General features: G+C 38.6%; 1 protein-coding gene across 1 annotated transcript in view; it reads left to right on the top strand.

The window, feature by feature from the left end:
• The window catches only part of RFX6 (regulatory factor X6), a 68,869-nt gene extending 50,284 nt beyond the window's left edge, over window positions 1–18,585 (top strand). The window contains exons 15-19 of the mRNA XM_018563838.1: window positions 3,363–3,485; window positions 5,734–5,943; window positions 7,856–8,368; window positions 16,416–16,634; window positions 18,404–18,585. Of these exons, the coding sequence (XP_018419340.1) occupies window positions 3,363–3,485; window positions 5,734–5,943; window positions 7,856–8,368; window positions 16,416–16,634; window positions 18,404–18,585 (1,247 nt within the window). The remainder of the gene's footprint in view (window positions 1–3,362; window positions 3,486–5,733; window positions 5,944–7,855; window positions 8,369–16,415; window positions 16,635–18,403) is intronic.
• Window positions 18,586–22,416: the final 3,831 nt, after the last annotated feature.

Genomic DNA, 22,416 nt, shown 5'->3' with positions numbered 1-22,416 from the left:
TTTTTTGTGTGTGACAGATCTACTTTAAGCAAAACATATTTAGTCTTAGGCCCCCAACCTTCTATTAGACAGAGAAGGAGCAGTAGAATACTGATAACACATTCCTCTGTTGTCTCCTCCTGTCATCATGTTCCTTGTCAGCTTATGTGCATGTAGTACACCCTACTATCTCCTAATGCTGTCCAACCCTCTCCCACATAAAGTGCTGCTGTATAAGGGATTGCAAGAGATTGCCGATGCATATGCGTTTGGCTCGACTGAGCCGCTCGGCCATGTTCGGGAGCTGTACGGGCTATTGTGAATAGCCCGTACAGCACCCCTTCGGTTCTACTGAACCGAAGGGGTCCTGGGGCCGAAGCTAGCGTAAGGATCGGCCGAAGCTACGGCCAGATCCTTCGGCAGCTTCGTGAATAGACCCCTAAGTCAAATGCTGGTACACTAGCTGCACTTTAAAATAAATGTCATATTGTTTCAATGGATACATACAACTGCCTAATTTGTGTATTTTTATAGTTGCCAGAAGATTAGCTTTAAAGCAGAACTCCAAGCAAAATGGTTCTATACCATTGCAGTGGGGCTACCACTGCACTGCAAGGGTTAAGCGCTTGTTTTTGTGTAGGTGCTTAATCAAAAGTTATACTCACCTGACCCTAGCAGCTAGCTGGCTCCTAGACTGGTCCCTGGAGCCTCTCTCCCACTCCACTGCAGTGGTCTTAGGATCCTTGAGTCATCACGTTCTATGCAGTGTATAGGATATAACAAACCATTACTGCAGAAGAGGAGGAGATGGGCTTCAAGAACCTTATAACTTTTCTTTGCAGGGGTCGCCCCACTGCAAGAGTTAAGACAAATTCTGCCTGGATTTCTGCTTTAAGGATACCCATCTGCAAATGCCAGTTCTCTGCCTGTCTCTGGCCTTAATGTTTTCTAAGTCACTAACCAGGAACAAGCATGTTGTTAGTAAAGTCCGAGGAAAGTCAGAACTCTTAATGTGCATGCTTGTCGTGAGTTGACCTTACAGAGAGTGACAAGGACTCTGTATTTCTTCCAAGATCAACAGGTATTTACCGTACTCTAAAACTTAGCAATACATGTCCTGATTTTGGTCCAATTGCAGCAGAATCAGCTAAAATATGAGCTGTGGGTGGCCCTACATCCTCAACTAAACTCGACTGGGTGCAAAATTGTTGACTGAACAATGACAGCATTCTATCAGATGCAGTCACTGTTCAGGTATTCAGGCAGTTGCAAGTGTCAGTGGCTGTCTGAATACAATAGCATGCAGTGCAGATTCCACCATTCATGCTCTTTAGCGTTGATGTGGAAATTGTATGTTTTTTTTCTTGTTTGGTTTGTGGGGCTGAATGAGAGAAGACTAAGGGGGTTATTCACAAGGGAAAACCGCACCTCAGGCTAATCCTTCAGATCAATTTGGCTGCGGGAAGCCCTCGGTTCAGCCAAATTGAAGGACTGCTGTGCAGCAGCTTAGTAAATAACCTTGTAAGTGTATATAATAGCTAATGTTAGCCTGAAAAAAAGAAAACTACTGCAGGCACCACATCTAAAGACTGGTAAGTGCAATGGATTACATTTTTGTGCTTAGTATAAGGTATACTCTAAGCTGTAGAATACTATTTAGGCAAGGTCTGTTGTATATGAATTTATAATATTTAAAAGTATTACAATTGTATTTATATATAATTTTTTTTATAATTCAGCAACTTTGACGTGCAGCTTAAATCTAATTTTGCTTATTGGTGCACACCTCCATGAGCTGCATAAAGGTTTCTATAGATGTGATTTGTTGCAATATGATTGAAACCTTTTTCAAACCATATGCTTCCTGCTCCATATAAGTTAAATAGACTCATGTACCCAAAGTGTATTTACTTATTTAGTTATTGTTACTACATTTATTTGTTTACATCTAGTGCTGATGAACAGTAAAGCAGGTTTGGGAGGGCTCTTTTTACATTCAGGTAGGGGTTTGACATTCTGCATATATGGGAAGCCAACGTTGTTGGAGTTTAGAATGAGGATGAAAATAACAAGTTCCACGCTGGGCCGCAAGACCTCAGGTGATACAGTCTGTAGAGACTCATGTCTTTGAGAAATGGCCTGGCTAAGTCTTTTGACTGAAGTTGAGTTTGGCTTGAGTTGCAAAACAAGTGCTATGTCTGCTTCCTGCCATTTTCTCTTTGAGCTAAGGATTTTGCCTAATCAGCCTATGTCAGTGAACCATTTCCCTTGGTTTGGGTTTGACACTCTCCATGGTATGTTTACTTTATTAATGTATGCTCCGTGTATGGTTTTCAGCAGCAATAAGTTGGCAACCTATTAGAACATGTGGGTGCATTTCTCCCAGATGGTGTCTAGATGGAGATGCCTGCATGATGGGGAGCAGTAGTGACATTGTAATCAAACTAAGAACGCTTAGCTCTGTCATCCTCCATAAAGCTATATATGTTCTAAGATTATCTACTGCTATTAACTATGTGATGTACATCCACCCTATACGATTTTGCAGATACAAGGTCTACAGACCATTCCACAGGAATTGATCAAACCAACAGATAATTGCCTTTCTGTCCAATAGGCACACTTACTTACTAGTACGTCAAATGTGCTCATATAAAGAGTTGACTTATCTCAGTGTAATCACCAGAAAAATGGGGATGGCCCAGTCATTTTACAAGCCATCTAGCTTCCTCTCCACTGACAAGAGCTCATCTGCTGCAGTAATTATGTGTCTATAAACTAGCATATGACTGTGTCAGAATCATACAGATATTACATATTGAGCACATGTATTATACCTTAAATTTGTGCAGTAAATACGTTATGACAGAGGAAATGATAATAGCCTGGCACTGATAACAAGATGTCAACTGCCAGAGTCTACAAAGGCAACACACTCTCCCAGATTAATGTGCTGCTTTGTTGGAAGTAAATAATGCCAGATAAAGTGTTAATTTGTTTCCATATGCTTTGACCTGACTCCTCAAAGTTGGTGTTCTTTGCTGTATTTGGACAAGAGATAAAGTAAACGCATATAGGTCAGCCAAGCTTCTTGTGAACCACTTTATATGCTTTCCCTTTAGTATAAGACATGTCTTACTTTCATCAGTATGGTCTCTGATCTAGTTTGTGTGTTTTGAGGTAGTAAATATATTGACCTATGTGGCTCATTCATCCTAAGATTAGATAAGAAATATCACTTTAGAAACTTCTTTTGTTAGTTTTAGTAGGTCATATGAAGTGCATCAATTGTTTATTTTTTGCCTTCACTTGTCACTTGTAGATTGTGGTCAGTTGTTCATCAAGATAGTATCAATACTCCACTCTCTCTTTTCTATTTGTAGGTTCATTTCACCTGATACGAATGCTTCTGGATGAATATATTCTACTTGCTGTTGAGACACAGTTTAATAATGATAAAGAACAGGAACTTCAGAATCTATTGGATAAATACATGAAGAATGCAGGTGAACTAGAATGCTTTCAGCTTTCTAAATAACATTGAACATCTTTTCAGGCATAGCCTGTCTGGGATACTAGAGATAGCCTGAATTAGGAAGACTGGTAAACATCATATCATCATTCTGCCAGCTAAACCAATCATAAAGTGGTTGCACTTGAAGTGAACTAAATCTTGAGCTGGTGGATTCTGGATAGACTTGAAAGTACAGTAGACAGACTTTTTGGGAAAAATATTGAAAAGAAACCTCTCTAGAATGAGACAGACTTATGGATAATGCTGTCTTTGCATGGCAAAGTTCTAAGTGAATGCTTCACATGCTGGGAAATAAGGAAATCCCACAGCCTTAGCCAAACATATGAATAGAAAGTGCTATATTTTCTTCTGGTCCTTATCATTAGAGAAACAGTGGTTAAGGTAGCATGTGAAGCATAATGAGTCAACGAGAGTGACTTCACTAAGGTGCAAAGTACAGTTGGGGAGACTTTACACAATGCTCCTTTTAAAAATGTAAGCAAATAATCCCTTCCCTTATATGACAAATGACTTCTGTGTAGTACCATTTTTACATAGCAAGCCTGCTTGTGTGGTTGGAGTGCTAAAAATGTTTGTGATAGTTTAGTAAAATGTATGTATGTATGTATGTATGTATGTATGTAAGTATGTTTATCTATATATAGTGATATAGTGATATATAGATATCTATAGTATCTATATATAACGTAAGTTAAGAATGCTTTCAGAAATAAAGGTGTTAATAGTTTATTTTTATCAATTAAAAAAATGGAAAGAAAATGAACAAAAGAGAAATACAAATCAATATTTGGTGTGACCACCCTTGGCCTTTAAAACAGCATCCAGTCTTCTAGGTACATTTGCACACAGTTTTTGAAGGAACTCAGCAGGTCGGTTGTTCCAAACATCTTGGAGAATTAACCACAAATCATGGATGGATGTAGGCTACCTCAAATCCTTCTGTCTCTTCATACTCAATGATGTTGAGATCAAGGCTCTGTGGGGCCCAAACCATCACTTCCAGGACTCCTTCCCAGATAGCAAGGATAACTTGCCACAAACTTGTGTCAGGGTTAAATTGTAATTCTTGTTAACTTGCTGCACACATTCCTGGCAAGTTGTAGACTTGCAGAACACTTGCATCAGAAGTTCTAGTTGACACTTTTTGAATTTGTAGCAAATTTGCTTGGCAAGTCTACAGCAAGAGTCCTGCAGGTCTTAGCAAGAGCTCTGCAAGCTCGCTGGTCTGGAGACTTGCAATGCAGACTTGCTTTAATTGTGCAACAAAATTGTGAAGCTTGGCAAGTCTGCAATAGTTTAGCAAGTCATTTTCAAACTTGCAGCTCAATTACTTGCTATCTGGATTGTTCTTCTTGATGCTGAAGATAGTTCCTAATGACATTGGCTGTATGTGTGGGGTCATTGTCCTTCTGCAGAATACATTTGAGGCCAATCACACCCCTCCCTGATGGTATGTCATGTTGAATATCTACTTGTATTTCTCAGCATTGGGGACACCATTGATCGTGACCAAATCTCCAACTCCACTGGCAGAAATGCAGCTCCAGCTTTGCAAGGAACCTCCACCATGGTTCACTGTTGCTGCAGACACTGTTCTCCAGCCCTTCCACGAACAAACTGCCTCCTGCTACAGCCAAATATTTTGACTCACCAGTCCAAAGCACATGCTGCCATTTTTACTTCTTACTTTACAGCAGTTTTTCACACCTGTCTAAAATGTTTGCACAGTACTGTATTTCCAAACCTTCATTTTTGAAAGGGAATGGTTAGAACTTCTTTCAGATTTTTTTTCTTGTTGTCTGTGTTCCATTGAGGATATTTCCTTTTACTTCCTGAAGGCCCGACAGGAAGTGAGTGGAAATCTCTCAATGCCAAATGAAATCCCCTCATAGACAGTTGTCACCAGAAGATGTGCCCTTATTAGAAAAATTCCCCTCACTTCACGTTGCATTGTGAACATTACAAATGCTTTCAATTTTCCATCACTTTGGATCCCTTTCCCAATCGTTACCAAGAAGAAGATCTAACCATTCCCTATTGTATTGTATTCAAATAAAAAAAAAAAATGGCTTTAAATAAAAAAGACCTAATAGTCCTACCACTAGCTTTTACTTGCTCTTGCTTTTTGCATGCTATAAAAATAAAATAAAACAAGTGTGTGTTTATTTTTTAATTTCTTAACTTTTATTTGTGAGACATATTTATTTTTATCTACCTAGATGCAAGTAAAGCCACATTTACCGCATCTCCTAGCTCTTGCTTTCTTGCTAGTCGCAACAAATCTACTAGTCTTCCAAGTGAATCCACTGTCAAAAACGAGTGTCAGCAAGAACAAGGTTACCCAGCTATGTCACCAGACCAGCATGCTAGTCTTGTACGTGGACTGCACTCCTTTTCAAATGAAGATAACGAAAATATTCCTATTACAGGTAAAATTATAGATGCAATTAAATGTTTGAAGCCCAGCTGGCTTAGGGTTCCCCTAGAGCCAACTTAAAACGCCAAGACTATGTTCCCAGTCTATACTGTGCTGGCAGATTTCATTGTCCATTGTAAACTAGATTTGAACACTGTCTGTCCTAACAAAGTGTTAAAGATCTTGAGACTTGGGTTCTGCATTGTATGTCAGTGAGGGAAACTCAGCTATCCCCAAGATGTCCCCCTCTATTTTCTCTGTAAACTGTTCAGAGTAGTTGAATGCCCATTCCAAAGAAACAACTAGAAAAGTAAGAAATATTTTTAAAAATATATTTTTAGATATGCAAACATACAGTGGAGGTTTCTCAAATTAGATTGCAAAAGTGGAACTACACTTTAAAACTACTAAGGGAACATTGGAAAAAATGCACAAAGTCTGTCTCAATACAAGATACATAAAGCCACCAAGCATTCATAAAAATAAATAATAACTGTTACATAATGCAAGAAAATAAACAAATACAATTATTTTAATCATCTACATCATCATATAGTTATTTTGCACTTGATGTTGCCACCAATATGAATTTTTAGATTGGAAAAAATCAAATATTCGGTAACCTGAAATAGGTCTGTAGCAACCCCCTGGCACCCAAAGGCATGTGACAGGCCCCAGAAGCAGGGCGGCATGACATTTCACCCCAGAGAGTCCTTTTGTGGGATGCAAATGTAAAGTTGGTTTCCAGTCAAACTAATGGGTTTCAAAGGTTGTATTCCTTTAGCAACTTACATGGGAGAGAGGGCAAAGGGCTACAGACAACTAGGACAGTACAGTCTCCAGACTCACCAACCACTTCCCAGCTTCACTTTGCAGATGTCCTTTAAAATGATTGCAGTAATACTGTGTATGGCAAAACTTTAGCTAGTTAGCAAACATAATACTGAACTCCCAAGGCGAGACACCAGACTTCTTGTGAGGTCTAAGCCAAATTCCAGCTTCTCTGGCACCTCCAACAGATGAAGTTGTTCCCTGGTTTCCATCCATGGAACAGCTTCCCTCTTCACTGGCACCCCAGCTGGATTTTCATTCCTGACCAATTGCAGGCTGCAGGGCTGCTCAGACAGCACATAGAACTGATCACATCACATACCTTCCCCCAGACAGGAGACCTGGGGTAAAGAGACTCTCACAAGGTCAGCCCTGAATATGTATGCCCCCCCAGCATGCACCACTGGTCATGCACCTTCTAGTGATTGGCTAGGGAGAAACACCTATTTATAGGATATTCTTCTCTATTGCAAGATCACACCCAGCAGGCAGATACAAATTATAAGAGTGAGCTTAGGGGAAACCAAATGAGCACAGAACTCATATTTTAATCAGCTGGACTGGCTACAATCCAGCTGACTAAAATTAAGGTGTCACCCTGCTTATTGTAAGGCAGTACAGGTCAAAAGTCAGCTGTTGGACCCTCCCCAACATTTTTTATGCCAGAAAAGATGTTGGAATTATGTAAATGGGATGCCTAAGTGGAGAGAAGATCCAACACTTCTTTAAAGATGGTCATAAATCCATATTATTTAGAACATTGTATTTGCTGGTGTGAAATTTCAATTTGAATGTTTTTCTTTTTCAGCTAGCCAGAAATTAGAAATATAAAGAAAGTTAAAGTGCAACACTGGGAAAGCTTTTTTAAGTTTTTGAATAGAGTGAGGAAAGGTTAGAACATCTGTCTGGATTTTTTTGTCATCTGTGTTCCATTTGGAACCATTTCCCTTCATTTACAGGTGGCAGACAGATCATGGAAGTAAGGGGAAATCTCACAAATGGAAGCATAGACTGCATGAAAAAAATTTAGTTGCCCAGGAAACATTGAATACTTTATAATTCTAACTTTTTTCTATATCAAATTATATTTTTAGATCAGATGGACGTTACACAAAGTACAGCTCACTTGATGACTCCACCAATGTCACCCGCCATGTTAAATCGTGGTAGTGTTATAAATCAAGGACCGATGGCTTTGAGGCCTTCTAGTGCAGGCCAAGGAATATCTAGTCATTCTCAAGTTTCTTCATTTTCTGAGCCACTTTATCAGAACCTTCCTCAGTCTAACCAGAACTACTTCTCATCTGGTTCAAACTATCAAGCCATGTTCCGAGCTCATGCTCAGACTGCCTCTGGAGCTTTCCATCACAGATTGGATAATAGCCGCTACCCCCAGATAAATGAGCAGCAGGCTTCACGAGATTATTTCAGCAACAGCTGTGCAGTGACTTCATTTGGTGCTCGTCCTTCCTCGAATTATGGAAATTCATCAAATCCTCAAGATATACAAAACATGCAGTTTCTCAATGCTAGTGGATTCAATTTTTTAAATGGTTCTGTTTCTGGAAGCTGTCAAGGAGGAGCCTATTCTTCAAACACACCTAATGGTAGTGTTTACAAGTTACCTCAGTTATTGTGATTTATAATTTTTTTCCACAACTTATGTTTTTTTGGCCACAGATCTGATAATGGTAAATCCAAGAATTGTGGCTTTCAGCAGTTTTCAGGTCAAGAATGATTGTATGCATTTGAATAAAAATGTGTACCATTGTTTAAGGAAACCATTTAGGACCCATTCATACTTGCACATTGCTGCTCTATGTGCCATTAGTTGTAAATGGCATACCAATGCATTGTACAATAAACCACAACACACAGCGCAATGCAGTGCATTGCACTATGTGGCTTTGTTTTTTATATCTGTTATGGTATGTTGGCAGTTTATTCATGATGAAAGGGCTGCCTTAATGCAAAACACATTAACACATGCATATACCATGAGTAAACATGCTGCAAGAGAATGCTTGAGTGTGAATGGGCCCTTAGAGAAAAGATAATTTCATTGGAGTTGATTTACCAAAGGAGTAAAAAATTGCCATTGCCATTGCCATTGAACAAAATACAGCTAGATCCACTTGCAGTATTCAATTGTGTGCAATGTAAATTAAAAAAACATTTATGCTTGCACACGATTGAATGACTGAATTGAACACACAATATGAACATTCACTTTGCAATGAAAATCAACCCTATTGACTTGATGTCAATCAAAGAATTTATATAACAGAAATGTTACACTTTCAGTATGTACAGTCAACAAAATGATCTATGTGCAGGCCTGAAACAGTCAATGCAAAGTTAATATTATCTGTACCATCATGCCTGTTATAATCACTCACGCACCCCCATACATTAGAACTAGAGGTGCACCGAAATTAAATTTTCTGACCGAAACGTAAAATAAAAAAATTGTCAGGCTTGACAATTTTAAAAACTGTTTTAACATTTTTATTCTATTTTTCTAAACTTTTTAAACATTGTTTTATAGTTTTATTTATTTATTATAATTTTTATTAAATATTTATATATTTTAACTTTACTTTTGGGGGCTCTAGGAAATATCAGGGGTCTAAAGAAACCCCTGATATTTCCTTTTTGATATAGAAAAAGAGATTGAGGACACAGAGTCCTCAATCTCTTTTTCTGTAGCCCCTGTTATGAATGAACAGAAAGCCTCTATAATGAGTGAACCAGTTTTTTCATAACTTATGGAGATAGTATGTTTAACATGTCCACAATCATGAATGATCAGGAAGTGATATAGAGCATTTCCTGTTCATTCATAATTGGGGACACAGTAAACATATTATGTCCTCAAATAGTTACAGTCAGTGATCAGCTGATCACTTACTGCTTGTAACCGCTCTCCCTCCTGACTCGCTGTCACAGAAGGCCTCCTGTGATAGCTCACAGCTGTCTCCCTCCCGGACACCAATCTCCATCCTGATCTGTCACAGAAGGCTGAAATGTACAGAGCATTAGATAAACATGCAAACTCAGATAATCTAACAATGTTTTTTTATGCCTATATGGGTGGGAAGGGGAGCATAATTAGACACCTTCAATGCTAAATTATATCAGGAAAAAACAGTTGCAATTGTTCAGAAATGAGGATTGTCAACATACCTGTTTGATTAATTCACTAATTTGCATGAGATTTTTTTATCACCCATATTTTTCTTATCAAACCATTTATCGGGAATTTATATTAATACCATTAAATAATTGTTTAACTCCTGAAAGCCTTTATTGTTCATGAATTGGTAGTTTATATTATACAATTTGATTTTTGTCTCCACTATCACTAGCACTATCTAGCACTATCTCCTGCTCTTCTGAATGTTAACGTTTTGAGTTATTGCAGTGTTTTTTTATGTGATGTTAACTATGTTTTTATCTCCCTCTTCCTTTTTTATTTTATCAAAAGTAGAGCATTTTATATGTAAAAACAAATATGGCTGCCCCTCTGTGCATATATAATTACAAATTATTAGGTTCTTTTACACATTTATCTAAAACGGTATTGAAAAAACGATTGATTTCCTTTACCACCAGATCTTGTAAACATGCGGCAACTTCTGCTGATATATGTGACAGTGGCATACTTAGCATATCAGACACCTAGAGTGGATAATTTTTAACCTCCTTGCTCTGTATGACAAAATTGCTTTCAGTAGTAATCAAAAATGAAACAAGTAATAGTTGTCAGAAAAGAAATGATGACAATAAAAATTGTAGTGTCCCTATACAGTGGTGGTCACTGGAGAAGTGCCCTCTTACATTATTAGTCATTGGTGGTCACTGTAGCATGGTGTAGTTTTTATTTTATTTATTTGGTTTCAGGTGGAAAGTGTTCTCTTATGTTGGTTGTCTGGGAGAGGGGAGCAATCTTACATTGGTGGTCGTGGCAGGAAGAGCCCCCCTTACATGAATCATCCATGAGAGGGAGTATAACCCTTGAATAGATGGTCAGTGGAAAGAATGTCCTGTTACATTGGTGGTCATTGGGAAGAATGCCCATGGCATTAGCAGTTAGTGGGAGGAAGAATATCCATTACATTGGTAGTTATTGGCAGAAAGAATGTCACTTACATAGGTGGGTAGTGGAAAGAATGTCCTGTTATATTTTTGGTCAGTAGGAAGAATGCTTCTTACATTAATGGTTAGTGGAAGGAAAAATGTCCATTACATTAGTGGTTATTGGCAGGAAGATTACATTTTTACATAGAAAGCGCATAAGATGAAGAATGGCTCTTACATTAATGGCCAGTGGGTAACATTTCCCATTATGATGATGGTTAGTGGGAAGCTTGCCCCTTACACTGGTGTTCAGTAGAGAAGGGCCCCTCTTTAATTCATGGCCAGTTAGAGAAGGGACCTCTTACAATGGTAATTAGCGACAGGAAGAGTTCCCCCTTACATATGAAGTACATCGTTAGAAGAATGCACCAAACATTGCTGATCTGTTGAAAAAATGCACCTTAATTTTGTTGTCGGGGGCAGAATGCCTCATTACATTGTTGGTCAATAGGGAAAATTCCCCTTGTATAGGTGATCAGCGGAAGGAAGCATGCCTCAACAAAAATAGTGGTAGTATATTTTATCTTGTTAGCCACAGATTAAGGCAGAAAGTTTGAAATTTAGGTGATATCCTTCATTGGCTAACTTAAAGTGATACTAAACTCAGGAGTTAAATCCAAAACTTGCATTCAAGTACCTTAACTAATAACAGAAATGTAGCTTATTTGTGTATCACTCTGCTGTAGATCTTCCAATTATCTCTAAATGTGTGCTGTCCTTCCTTCTGGAGGGTGGCTACTTTTAATCCCCAAGGTCCCTGTGTTTGTTATAAAGTAGTCACCAGGACAATGTCAGAGATGATTTGGGGATCTACAGCCAACTGATACCCAAATATTTTTGTTAATAGTTAGTGTACTTGAATTCATTTTTAAGATTTAAAGGAGAACTATCGGTGAGTTATTTTCACTCATCCTCATAGTTAGAGCCGACCTGTGACAAAGAAGCTGTCACAGGTCGACTCTATTGATTGAGAAGTTAGTAGAAACATGCAGTGACTGTCAGTCACCGCTCCCTGCAGGGATTCCCCCCTCCCCTCTCTGATCCTCCAGTGCTGAGTGAAGGAACGAATAGGTGAGGGGGAGGAGCGGGCACAGCTGGCTCTGCCTCTAGATAGACAGAGCCAGTTGTTACTCACGCAGCTTAGAGGATCACAACAGTATTGTTTCCTTTCCTGATCCTGATCCAACCTGTGTTGGTATATCACTGTTTTAAGAAATGTGTTCCGGTTGGGCATTTTTGTCTGTGGTGTCTGAACAGATCCAATTGCATTTTATGGCCTGTCATGAAAGCTGTCATGGTATGTGGGATCGTCGGTGGGTTTTCTGTAGATGGATGTTTACAAACGGGTCCTTTCATACATATTGTACCTTCCAGAAAATGCATTTCTGTTTGTGAGCGGTTTAATGTAAGTTTTATTGAGTAGTGGAAGTTGTTGTAGTTCATGTGAATTTGGGAAAGATCCTCCTCACTTACAGTGCAAATAATCAATTTATCATCAATGAAGCAAAAGTCAGACAGGGCATATAGATAGGTACTCTACCTGTATTTTAGCCCAACAATCCCATTGTCAATCCCATTTGCTGCATGTAGATGTTCTGGCCAAAGGAAATTAGTTGATGGTAATAATAAACTGTATCAGCTGAGTAATTAGTTTATCATGCTGGTCTAGATTGTGACATGCTGCAATAACAAATGTGGAAATGCATTATTAAAGGAAGTATGTGCATAGACTGGTGACCTATGTAGCTGAACAAGGGCCTGGTGACTGTTTGCTCTGGTTCTGTCTTTTTTAGAAGGGGGAGGCATTCCCACTAAACCCATACTCCAGACATTGAGGTTTTATTAAAGGGAGCTGTAGCGCCTAGCAGAAATTTTGCTATTTAAAGGTAGCATCTGGCAACTAATAATGCCTATTAACCAGAAAATAAATCATTTTGGCTGGCTTAGGCACAGAAAAGGACTCAACAAAGCCTTATATCTGGTACCGTTCATCAATTTGATGCCAAACTGCAGCAGGTAGGATTTTTTTAAAGGCATCTCATAAAATGCATTGGTCAGAACATCACCACTGTAAACAGTAGCACTAAAATCACATAAATTCCCCAATGGATACAGCATGTGATATGTCAATTATTGTACATTATATGTTATTGTTTTATCAATTAAGTGTATTTTAATTAACTGAAGGATTTATTGCATTAGTTAGCTGAATTTTCCATGTGTGCATTATATTGTCAATTCTTGTATTATTTATATGTACAAGTCAATTCTTGTGTGTTCAAGTGACCATATCACTATGAGGTCCAAACTAAAGTAAGACTATGCTGTAAAAATAGATGTTATATACCTTCCTTTCTGGTAGTAGATAAACTGATAAAATACTGACCACTTAGAAATAAAGGCTTTCACTAGTTAAATATATATTTCAGTCTGAAAAGTAGTGATTCCAAACCTATGGGATATTTTGGAATGTGACTTGAATGTTGTTACTATAGCATAACCGTATGATAATGATAAAAATAATGAACATAGCATATTGAATTGACACTATGATCTTCATTATCAGGAGCTATAGGTAAGGATTTATATACTGCACCATGCTATAGCTAATGGAATCACAAATTGCTAGAAAGATGTATCCACGGTGTAAGTTTACCTAACCCTACCCATCATCCATTAAATAAGGTTTAGATGATAGTAAACGAAGAATGACCAGCTAGAGGAAAACTGGTGCTCTGATATGTTTTTAGTCATGGCCTGGAACTTGTTTACTACACTGTAATTTTTGGTGAACTGTAGCAGTTTTTGATCTCCAGCAGCTGCATTGCAGCATAGAAATATTCATTTTTGGCTTTTGCAATTAAAGATGTTGTTTTTTTTAAACTAAAATAGTTGAGAATTTACACTTTGCAAAGTGAATTCTTAACTAGCTTTGTGAATCAATCACGAGTCAATCATGTGCAGGTACAAATTGTGTTTTTTCTTTTGAACAGAATTATTTCTTTTAATTTACTTTAACAAACAAGTTCAGTTTAGTAAACCCTTCATTAAACAATACATTTCTCCTTCTTATATCATGTCTGCAAGAATTGAAGAAGCTAGTGGGTAGATGTATTTAACTTCCCAGATCAAGGCAAGTTAATTGTGACTAACTACTACTGCTAGCTTCTTGTCTGCAGTTACAGTACAGATGTAGATAATTGTTAGAGAAATGTTCACAATGGCCCAGGTCTGTGGTAACATCTTTCAATATATATGTGCAAAAATTTTACTATATCAAAGGGATATTGGGGTATATTCACTAAGCTGCCGTAGGCAGCCGAGTGAACGACCGACCTGAAGCGAAGTGAGGCTGAAATCAGCCGTACATCGGGTGGCTTTGCGTGGCTTTGGGTCAGCCGAACATGCTCAGCATGTTCGGCCGACCCTAAGTGCAGAAGGTGTTCGACTCAGCCGATCCAACATCTGGACCGGCTAAGCCGAACCTCCGGCAGGCTACTCGCTGCTGTTCGGTCTATTCTTATAGATGCCGAACAGCAGTGAGTGAATAGCCGAATGCCGCTGAGCGGCATTCGGCTCAGCTGTTCTGCTCGCTCCCTCTGTGGGACCGAGCAGAACAGAAGAATAGTGAGAAAAGTACAAAAAAATAAATAGAAAAAGATTGTGCGGAGCTAGCAGTGACAGCTAGCTCCACCTAACTGTTTTCTATTGGCGGGCAGTTTTGCTGCCGTCAAAAAACAGAAAAAAATAAAATTTTCGCCATAGGCCTTTTCAATAGCCAATAGAAAACTAGCTATTGCACCCGCCCTCTGCTGCTGTCAATCACTAGAGGGGACCTGATGGAGAACTGCAGGTCCCCTCTGCTGATTGACAGCAGCAGGGGGGGGGTGCAATAGCTAGTTTGCTATTGGCTATTGCAAATTGAAATAGCCAATAGGAATCTAGCAATGCATTCCTAAAGTTAATTTTTTTTTTTTTATTCTGACGACGGCCAAAGGCTTGAAGAGCTCGGGAGAGTTAGGCTGTCTGGAGATCAGTGTCCCTGGTTAGTTGGTAACCATGGACGCTGATCTCCCTGCAAGTGGCCGGAGCTAGCCAAAAGGTCACGGCTGGCTCCGCCCAGCTGTCAGAAGCAGGCTGTCGGCTGGTCGTCGGACAGCTTCGGCTTTCACCTCGGCTCAGTTGAGCCAAAGCATATGCGTTCGGCTCGACTGAGCCCCTCAGCCGACTTTGGGAGCTGTACGGGCTACAGTAAATAGCCTGTACAGCAGCCCTTCGGTTCTACTGAACCGAAGGGGTCCTGAGGCCGAAGCTAGCCGAGGGATCAGTCGAAGCTACGGCTAGATCCTTCGGCTGCTTCGTGAATAGACCCCATTGTGTTTTAAAAGTATTATTTGCATGTTGAAAATGATATATTTATATCTAATGGTATATTTATCAGTCATTCAAATTACTTGATATTTGGTATTTTTATATCAAAAGCCTTCCTGTGGTTTAGCATTTGATTGGCTTCTTGCAACTAAAAAATACATTTTGTTAAAGTGACACTAAACTCATTGGAATTAAATCTTAAAAATGCATTCAAGTACCCTAAAATGTAGCTTATTTGTAGCCACCCCTCCAAGCTCACTCCAGTGTTAGACCTTAACTACAATACAAATGAGCTAATTGAACAGCAGATTGTAGCCCACCATGGGAGCGAGCTTGGAGCGGTGGCTAGGACACAAGGAACATGGGCAACAAAAGTAGCCACCTTCTAGATGGAAGGACAGTGTCACCACCAATTCAGAGATGATTTGAGGATCTACAGCCAAGTGATACACAAATAAGCTAAATTTTAGGGTACTTGAATGTATTTTGTTAGATTTAACGCCTAAGTTTAGTGTCACTTTAAGTGGTGAAACCTTTCCAAGCTTGTACAGCAGCTCCAATTGTTCTTGATATTAAATATATCTAAAAACATAATGTTCCTATTTCAGTTTTAAAAGTTGCAAAAGGTTAGAACACCTTAGGTTTTTATTTTTGCCTGTGTCACCTTTATTTGTCCTGATGACTATTGTCACTGGTACTAAAAGTAAGGGAAAATCTGACATTTTCAGTTGTCCCTGGGTCGGGAATAGAGGGGAAATCATGGAAAATGATTTGGGGAAATGGGGACACTTGTCCTTTATGACAACTGCCTAAGAGAGGGTTTTCCTTAGTTTATAAATCTCCTCTTACCTCCTGTTTTACACCAAGATAGGAAATAATTGATTTTTTATCTAAAATGGGACACAACCACAAAAAAAACTTGTCAGGTATCTTAGCAGTTACCTTTTCTATACAAAATTTAAACAAAGAAAAATGTTTGGCTTTAGATGTACTTCTAAGTTTATTTGATATGATTCAAGTGTTAGTGCTTTAGATACTTTAAAAAAGTTTAACATATCATTCTGAAAGACGCAAATGAACCAGAATGTGAGGGAATGTAAAATCGAATCTGCTACAAATGATTATTGTCCTCTTTTTTTACAGGGTACTATGGAAATAATTTAAACTACTCAGAGTCCCATCGACTTGGATCAATGATAGATCAACATGTATCTGTGATAAGCAGCATTAGTTCTATACGTCCATTGCATTCTTTTAATGATATCCATGATCCACTAAATATTTTAGAGGACAGTGGAAGAAAGCAGTTGGGATCCTATTATACAGCTGCATCACCTGCTACCCTTTGTCGCAATTCAATGGGTAAGTAAAAAGCCAAGATTATAGCTGTATAGCTAAATTAGAGAAATCCATAGAGTTAATCCATTAAGTTTAATAAAAAATATATATTAAGAAAAAAAATCCTTGCATTTCTAGAAAACCAAAATTTCATCCAGAGAAAGGCAAAAAAGGCAGAAAGGCAAAAAACCCTTATAAAATGTGGTCCAATCTTTCCTAATCCTTCCCAAAAAATCAGTTGGATAACTCTCTGCTTGAACTATTGGTATTTTGTGTTTTCAGAGACACATCCATAATTAAAGCAACTTAAGTCTGGTAGAATCACCTGTGGAAGACAATTAGTACAGTTAAGAACTGTTACCGTTTCTTCCACTTGTTACCTTGAAATGAAAAATGTTATCATATTGACCATTTCTATATTTATATATTAGGTTCTCATAACCTCCTTTAATTTTCAAGGGTGAATAAGTTAAGCTTAGCTAGTCTGTTCTCACAACTAATGTTCTCCATGCCCCTTATTATCTTAATTGGCCTTCTCTACAGTTCCTTCGGTTTACCAACATATTTTTGGGGGCAAGTGCCTAAAGTTGAAACTTACATTCAACATCAGATTTACATAAAGTGACACTAAACTCAGGAGTTAAATCTTAAAAATGCATTCAAGTATCTTAACTATTAACAAAAATGTATCTTATTTGTACATCACTCAGCTGTAGATCCTCAAATAATCTCTGAATTCACCCCGCCACTGTTTCTTCCTTCTGCTTTTGTTCCCCATGGTCCCTGTGTGTGTTGTAAAGTAGCCACCGCTCCAAACTGGCTCCTGTGATGGACTATAATTTCACCTTTTATTTGACTAATTTGTATTGAGATTGTAGTCCATCACGGGAGTGAGCTTGGAGCGGTGTTCCCCATGGGGAACAAAAGTAGCCACCCTCCAGAAGGAAGGACAGTGTCAGCAACAATTCAGAGATTGTTTGAGGATCTACAGCCAAGTGATGCACAGATAAGCTACATTTGTTAATAGTTAAGGTACCTGAATGCAGTTTTTAGATTTAACTCCTGAGTTTAGTGTCACTTTAAGCTTTTATAGGAGTAAGCTGATGGTGCTGATTAACTAGCAAAGTGGATGTTTGTAAAGAAGCTGAAGCTGTATACACTTTGAATACCCAATCATGTGCCAGAAAAAATAAAAAGACCAGCTTTAAATGAAACCCACAGAATTTCAGTGTTGGTGAAGTGATCAGTATGGTGGAGCAACTCCATGTGGCATGCCTGTGTGCTAAATAATCGTTCATAGTCAAAACAAAAATATCGTGCAGTGGAAAAAAAAGGAAATGTTAAGCTTTGGCTCCAATCCACTACTAGCAAAGTCAAAACCACTAAAAAGGCCTTATGCTTTGTTGCCTGAATAATAGGTCAGTCTAAAAAAAAAAAGGAGTAAAACTTGGGGTTTGCTTCCTCATGAATAACACCAATCACTAACTAACTAATACTTACACCTATCACTATTTAACCTTAAAGTGTAGCAGTGGCCAGGGTATGGACATTTAGGTATTTGCATATTCTAAGCACCCCTTCAATATTCTAAGCTGTCTTCCCCCCATAAGTTAAAGGTTGGGAGGCTGGGAGGCTGCCAAGTCACTACTGGGAGGAGGAAAGGAGGAGTTGCTGAGAGAAGGACTAATAAATTCTTTTAAAGGACATATAAGTGCTTGCTTGCCCATAGCAAGGCTACAAGTTTATCTAAATTATCAAGTTTCTATAATGAAGTTTCTTACTTTTTTCTCCAGCTTCAAATATGCAAAGTGTTATATCTGCTTCAACCTCTCAATGTATGTATGGAACGGCGGAACAATACACCCCTCAAGAATCATTGGATACTCATGTCCAGTCTGGTGACATGAGTGAAATGGTGTCCTCTTTACCTCCAATCAATACAGTCTTCATGGGAGCTGCTTCAGGAAACACATAGGACAATAAGTTTAAGTCACCCTTTACACTAAAGTGTAATACACCCTGTCCACATTCCTGACCAATTTGGTATTGTAAACTGGGTAAATGAGACAAAAGGGTTGATTTACCCAAGGTAAATAGGCTGTTCACTTTGCAAGGGAATTTTCCCTTAGCTCATGGAATGCAATGAAGTTCTGCTGACTTCCATCAATGAATCATGTGCAACAAAAAATACTGTTTTTTTTTCCTTTCCTATTTTCGACACATTCACTACGGGGTCTATTCACAAAGCTGCTGAAGGATCCAGTCGTAGCTTCTGCTGATCCTTCGGCTTGCTTCGGTTGCGGGAGCCCTTCGGTTCGATTGAACCAAAGGGCCTCTGTACCGGCTATTCACAATAGCCCGTACAGCTCCCGAAGGCAGCCAAAGGCATATGCTTCGCCTCGACTGAGCTGAAGTGACAGCCAGAGCGGGGCGAACGACTGGCCTTAGGCGGGCCATACGTCACGCAAATGACAGCTCAGCAGAGCCAGCCGTGATTCCTGCCCAGTTGTAATGACAGATCAGTGTCCCCAAATGACCTGGGCACGCTGCACTGGGCAGAGCCGGATGTGATGTCACTGCTAGCTCCATCCAATTGTTTTTTTATTTGTATTTATTTTTTTTAAATCTTTATTTATTTTTTTAAAATGTATTATTTATTTATATTTTTAAACTTTTTAAACACTTTTTTCACTATTTGCTGTAGCCGAGCCGAATGCCGCTCTGCAATCATGTGCAACCAAAAAACATTTTTTTTCCTTCCTATTTTCACCACATTGATTAAGCTAAGGGAAAATTCACTTGCAAAGTGCGCTGCGCCAACCTGGGCTGTGTTTCAAAGCTGAATAGATATAGTTTGGAAGCTGATGATTGCTATCAAAGCAGGGACATAGAATTTCTAGAGCTTTATACGTGTGCATTTTCAGACTTTCGTACCTGTTGGTAAATATTTGACAAGACTGTTTGAATGGAAAATATTGTTTATCAGACAACTGTACCTAAGGTACAACTTGTCATTTTAGGCATGCCCCTACCCTTGAGTGCAGCCCACCTAGTCCAATACTTACCGCTGCCCCATTCTGGCAATTTTTCCAGTAAGGTCCTGCCAAGAGCCATACAATGTTTCTTCAGAAAGCATCCTTGCCAAGTTCTCTTCATCCTGCACATTTGCAATGCAGCCCTGTTCATTCTATGGGGAGCCATACTTGGGGTGGCCTCCAGTGGTCCTGCAGAGTATGACTCTTCCTATAGCAATGAATGGGGCTGCAGCACACATGCATAGGATGAAAAGCAAACAGCGATGATTTCTGCTTTTTGTGTGCAGGCCCAGTCAGGGCAGAACAGTGAAGATTGCTGGAACAGGGCAGAAGTACGTATTATACCAGGTGGTCTGAACTTGGGGTGGGGGGATATGTCTTAAAGGACAAATTGTAGCAAAGATACAATTCTCCTCTGCATTTACACCATTGTGTTCTGGCAAGACAAGTGTATCTAAAGCCATTGTTTTCAGTTTTGGGGGTGTGGAAGGGTTAGAAACTCTCTCAGATTTTTATTGTTGCCTGTGTCCCCACTGGAAAACTTTACCCTTTATATCCTTTATATTTATTGTTGAAAACATTGTCACTGTGACTGAAAGTGAGGGTAAATCTAAAATTTTGAGTTGGCAAATCTTCCAATATGACACGTATTCAAGTGGCTGTTGTCTAAGAGTTTCCTTTACTTTAGAAAAATATCCTCTCACTGTTGTGTCTTTGAGACAGGAATTGAAGGAAATTCTGCCCAATAGGACAACAACAAAAATCTTTTTTACATTTTAACTATTTCCTTCACTCTTCAAAACGAAAAAAAATAGTTTGGTTTTACATATACTTTAAGGTTAATAGAGATCTGGCAGCTGGTGCTAGTTTTCAAAACTCGTAATTAGAACTTGTATAACTTTATACTGGTGTTTGTCCCACTTTTGAAGGGTTTTTATGGCTACTGGTTGACGTGTCACTTTCAGTTTTGATTAAGAAATTAAGCAATGTTGTTTGTGGTAACACCAGCTTGAAACTATTGGATTTCAATTTCTCAAAGTCATAAAAGTTAAGAATGCATTTCTGGTTGTCTGCTATTGGTTACTGCACTTTCCGTTTTTGCACTTTACATTGGTTTGTGAAATATTTATCCAGTAACCCTAGTTTGCAGTTTTAGTCATTATGACTGCATGCCTCCTATAATTGAAAAAAGTATGTTGATTAAAAAAAATAAAAATAAATAACCATGCCTAGCCAGTATGACACAGGTATTTCTGTTGCTTGCTTGTTTTCTGCCTTGGCACCACTCATTATTATGAAAAAGTAGGCTGAAAATGAATCACGCCACAGACAGAGGTCAACACCTGTAGTTTGTTGATCTCTTCACTTGTTTGTACAGTGCAAAAGTTTCATCCTGCTTCTTCATAGCTGTGAAGAACTAAGTTTGTAAAGGACAAAAAAAGCACTGGTGTAACATATATTAAAGTGACACAAAACTCGGGAGTTAAACCTTAAAAATGCATTGAGGTACCTTAACAGTACTGTAGCTTATTTGTGTATCACTCAGCTGTAGCTCCTCAAATCATCTCTGAATTCATACTGACACTGTCCTTCTTTCTGGAGGGTGGCTACTTTTGTTCCCCATGATCCCTGTGTGTGTTGCAGTCACCGCTCCAAGCTCGCTCCCGTGATGGGCTACAATCCCATGTTTAGTTTACTAATTTGCATTGAAATTGTAGTCCATCATGGGAAGGAGCTTGGAGCGGTGGCTATTTTACAACACACACAGGGACCATGGGGAACAAAAGTAGCAACCCTCTAGAAGGAAGGACAGTGTCAGCACCAATTCAGAGATGATTTGAGGATCTGCAGCTGAGTGATACACAAATAAGATAAGTTTTTGTTGATGGGGTACTTGAATGCATTTTTAAGATTAAACTCCTGAGTTTAGTGTCACTTTAAGTATGTGCCTTGATGTCATGTCGTATATTATTTCATGTTGCATTGAGCTGGTCATGGTTGTAACCTCTGTAGCTCATGTTTAGCCACTGATGTCTCTGCCTTTTGCATATTCTGAACCTTCAGAAAGACTCACTTTACAAGAAATACCATAATATTGCAGCATAATTTGACCATTTTGGTTGTATATATTTTTAATATTTGTACATGTTTGTCTAACTGTAAAATATATGTATATTTAGACATGTATTATATTATCAATATTTATTATTGCTAAAGTAAAAGTTTACTAGGATTTACTTGACATAGCGTCAGGATATATTTTCTACCTCCTATAGAATTGTTTACAAATTCATACAGTAAATTCTCTCTTATCACTCTTGTTTATTAAAGTATGTTCTTTCAACTTGAATGGCAGTCTGACTTATTTCTATGTTATTTCAGTATATAATTGTCTATAAATGTTTACAGGTATCTATCTACACCCTCATAACCGATAGGACTGATAGAGATGTTACCTTTAAACAGTTCTCCCTAAAGTGTGTAAGCTTAGGGGTTGACCACAACTGAAGGTCTAACTATTAGTAGTCAGTCAAAGTTAAGTAGACTTGTTCTGTAGTGTTGAAGGTGTCTTGCTACTTATTCAAACGGCTTCCACAGTTCTAGTTCCAGAGAAATGTCTTCAACATTACAGAACAAACCTAGTTGAATGTGGCCCACGGCTATTAGTTATACCGTGACATGGAAAAATTAGACACAAATGACAGTTGTGTTATTTTAAATACATAAGGCAGCATTATGTTAAATTAGGTTATTAGTATGTATATATATAT

This window comes from Nanorana parkeri, unplaced genomic scaffold, assembly GCF_000935625.1.
Source record: "Nanorana parkeri isolate BGI_ZX_2015 unplaced genomic scaffold, ASM93562v1 scaffold22, whole genome shotgun sequence".
Classification (NCBI taxonomy): domain Eukaryota; kingdom Metazoa; phylum Chordata; class Amphibia; order Anura; family Dicroglossidae; genus Nanorana; species Nanorana parkeri.
Note: the sequence above shows the minus strand (reverse complement) of the source record. Positions and strands in the feature narration are given on the sequence as shown.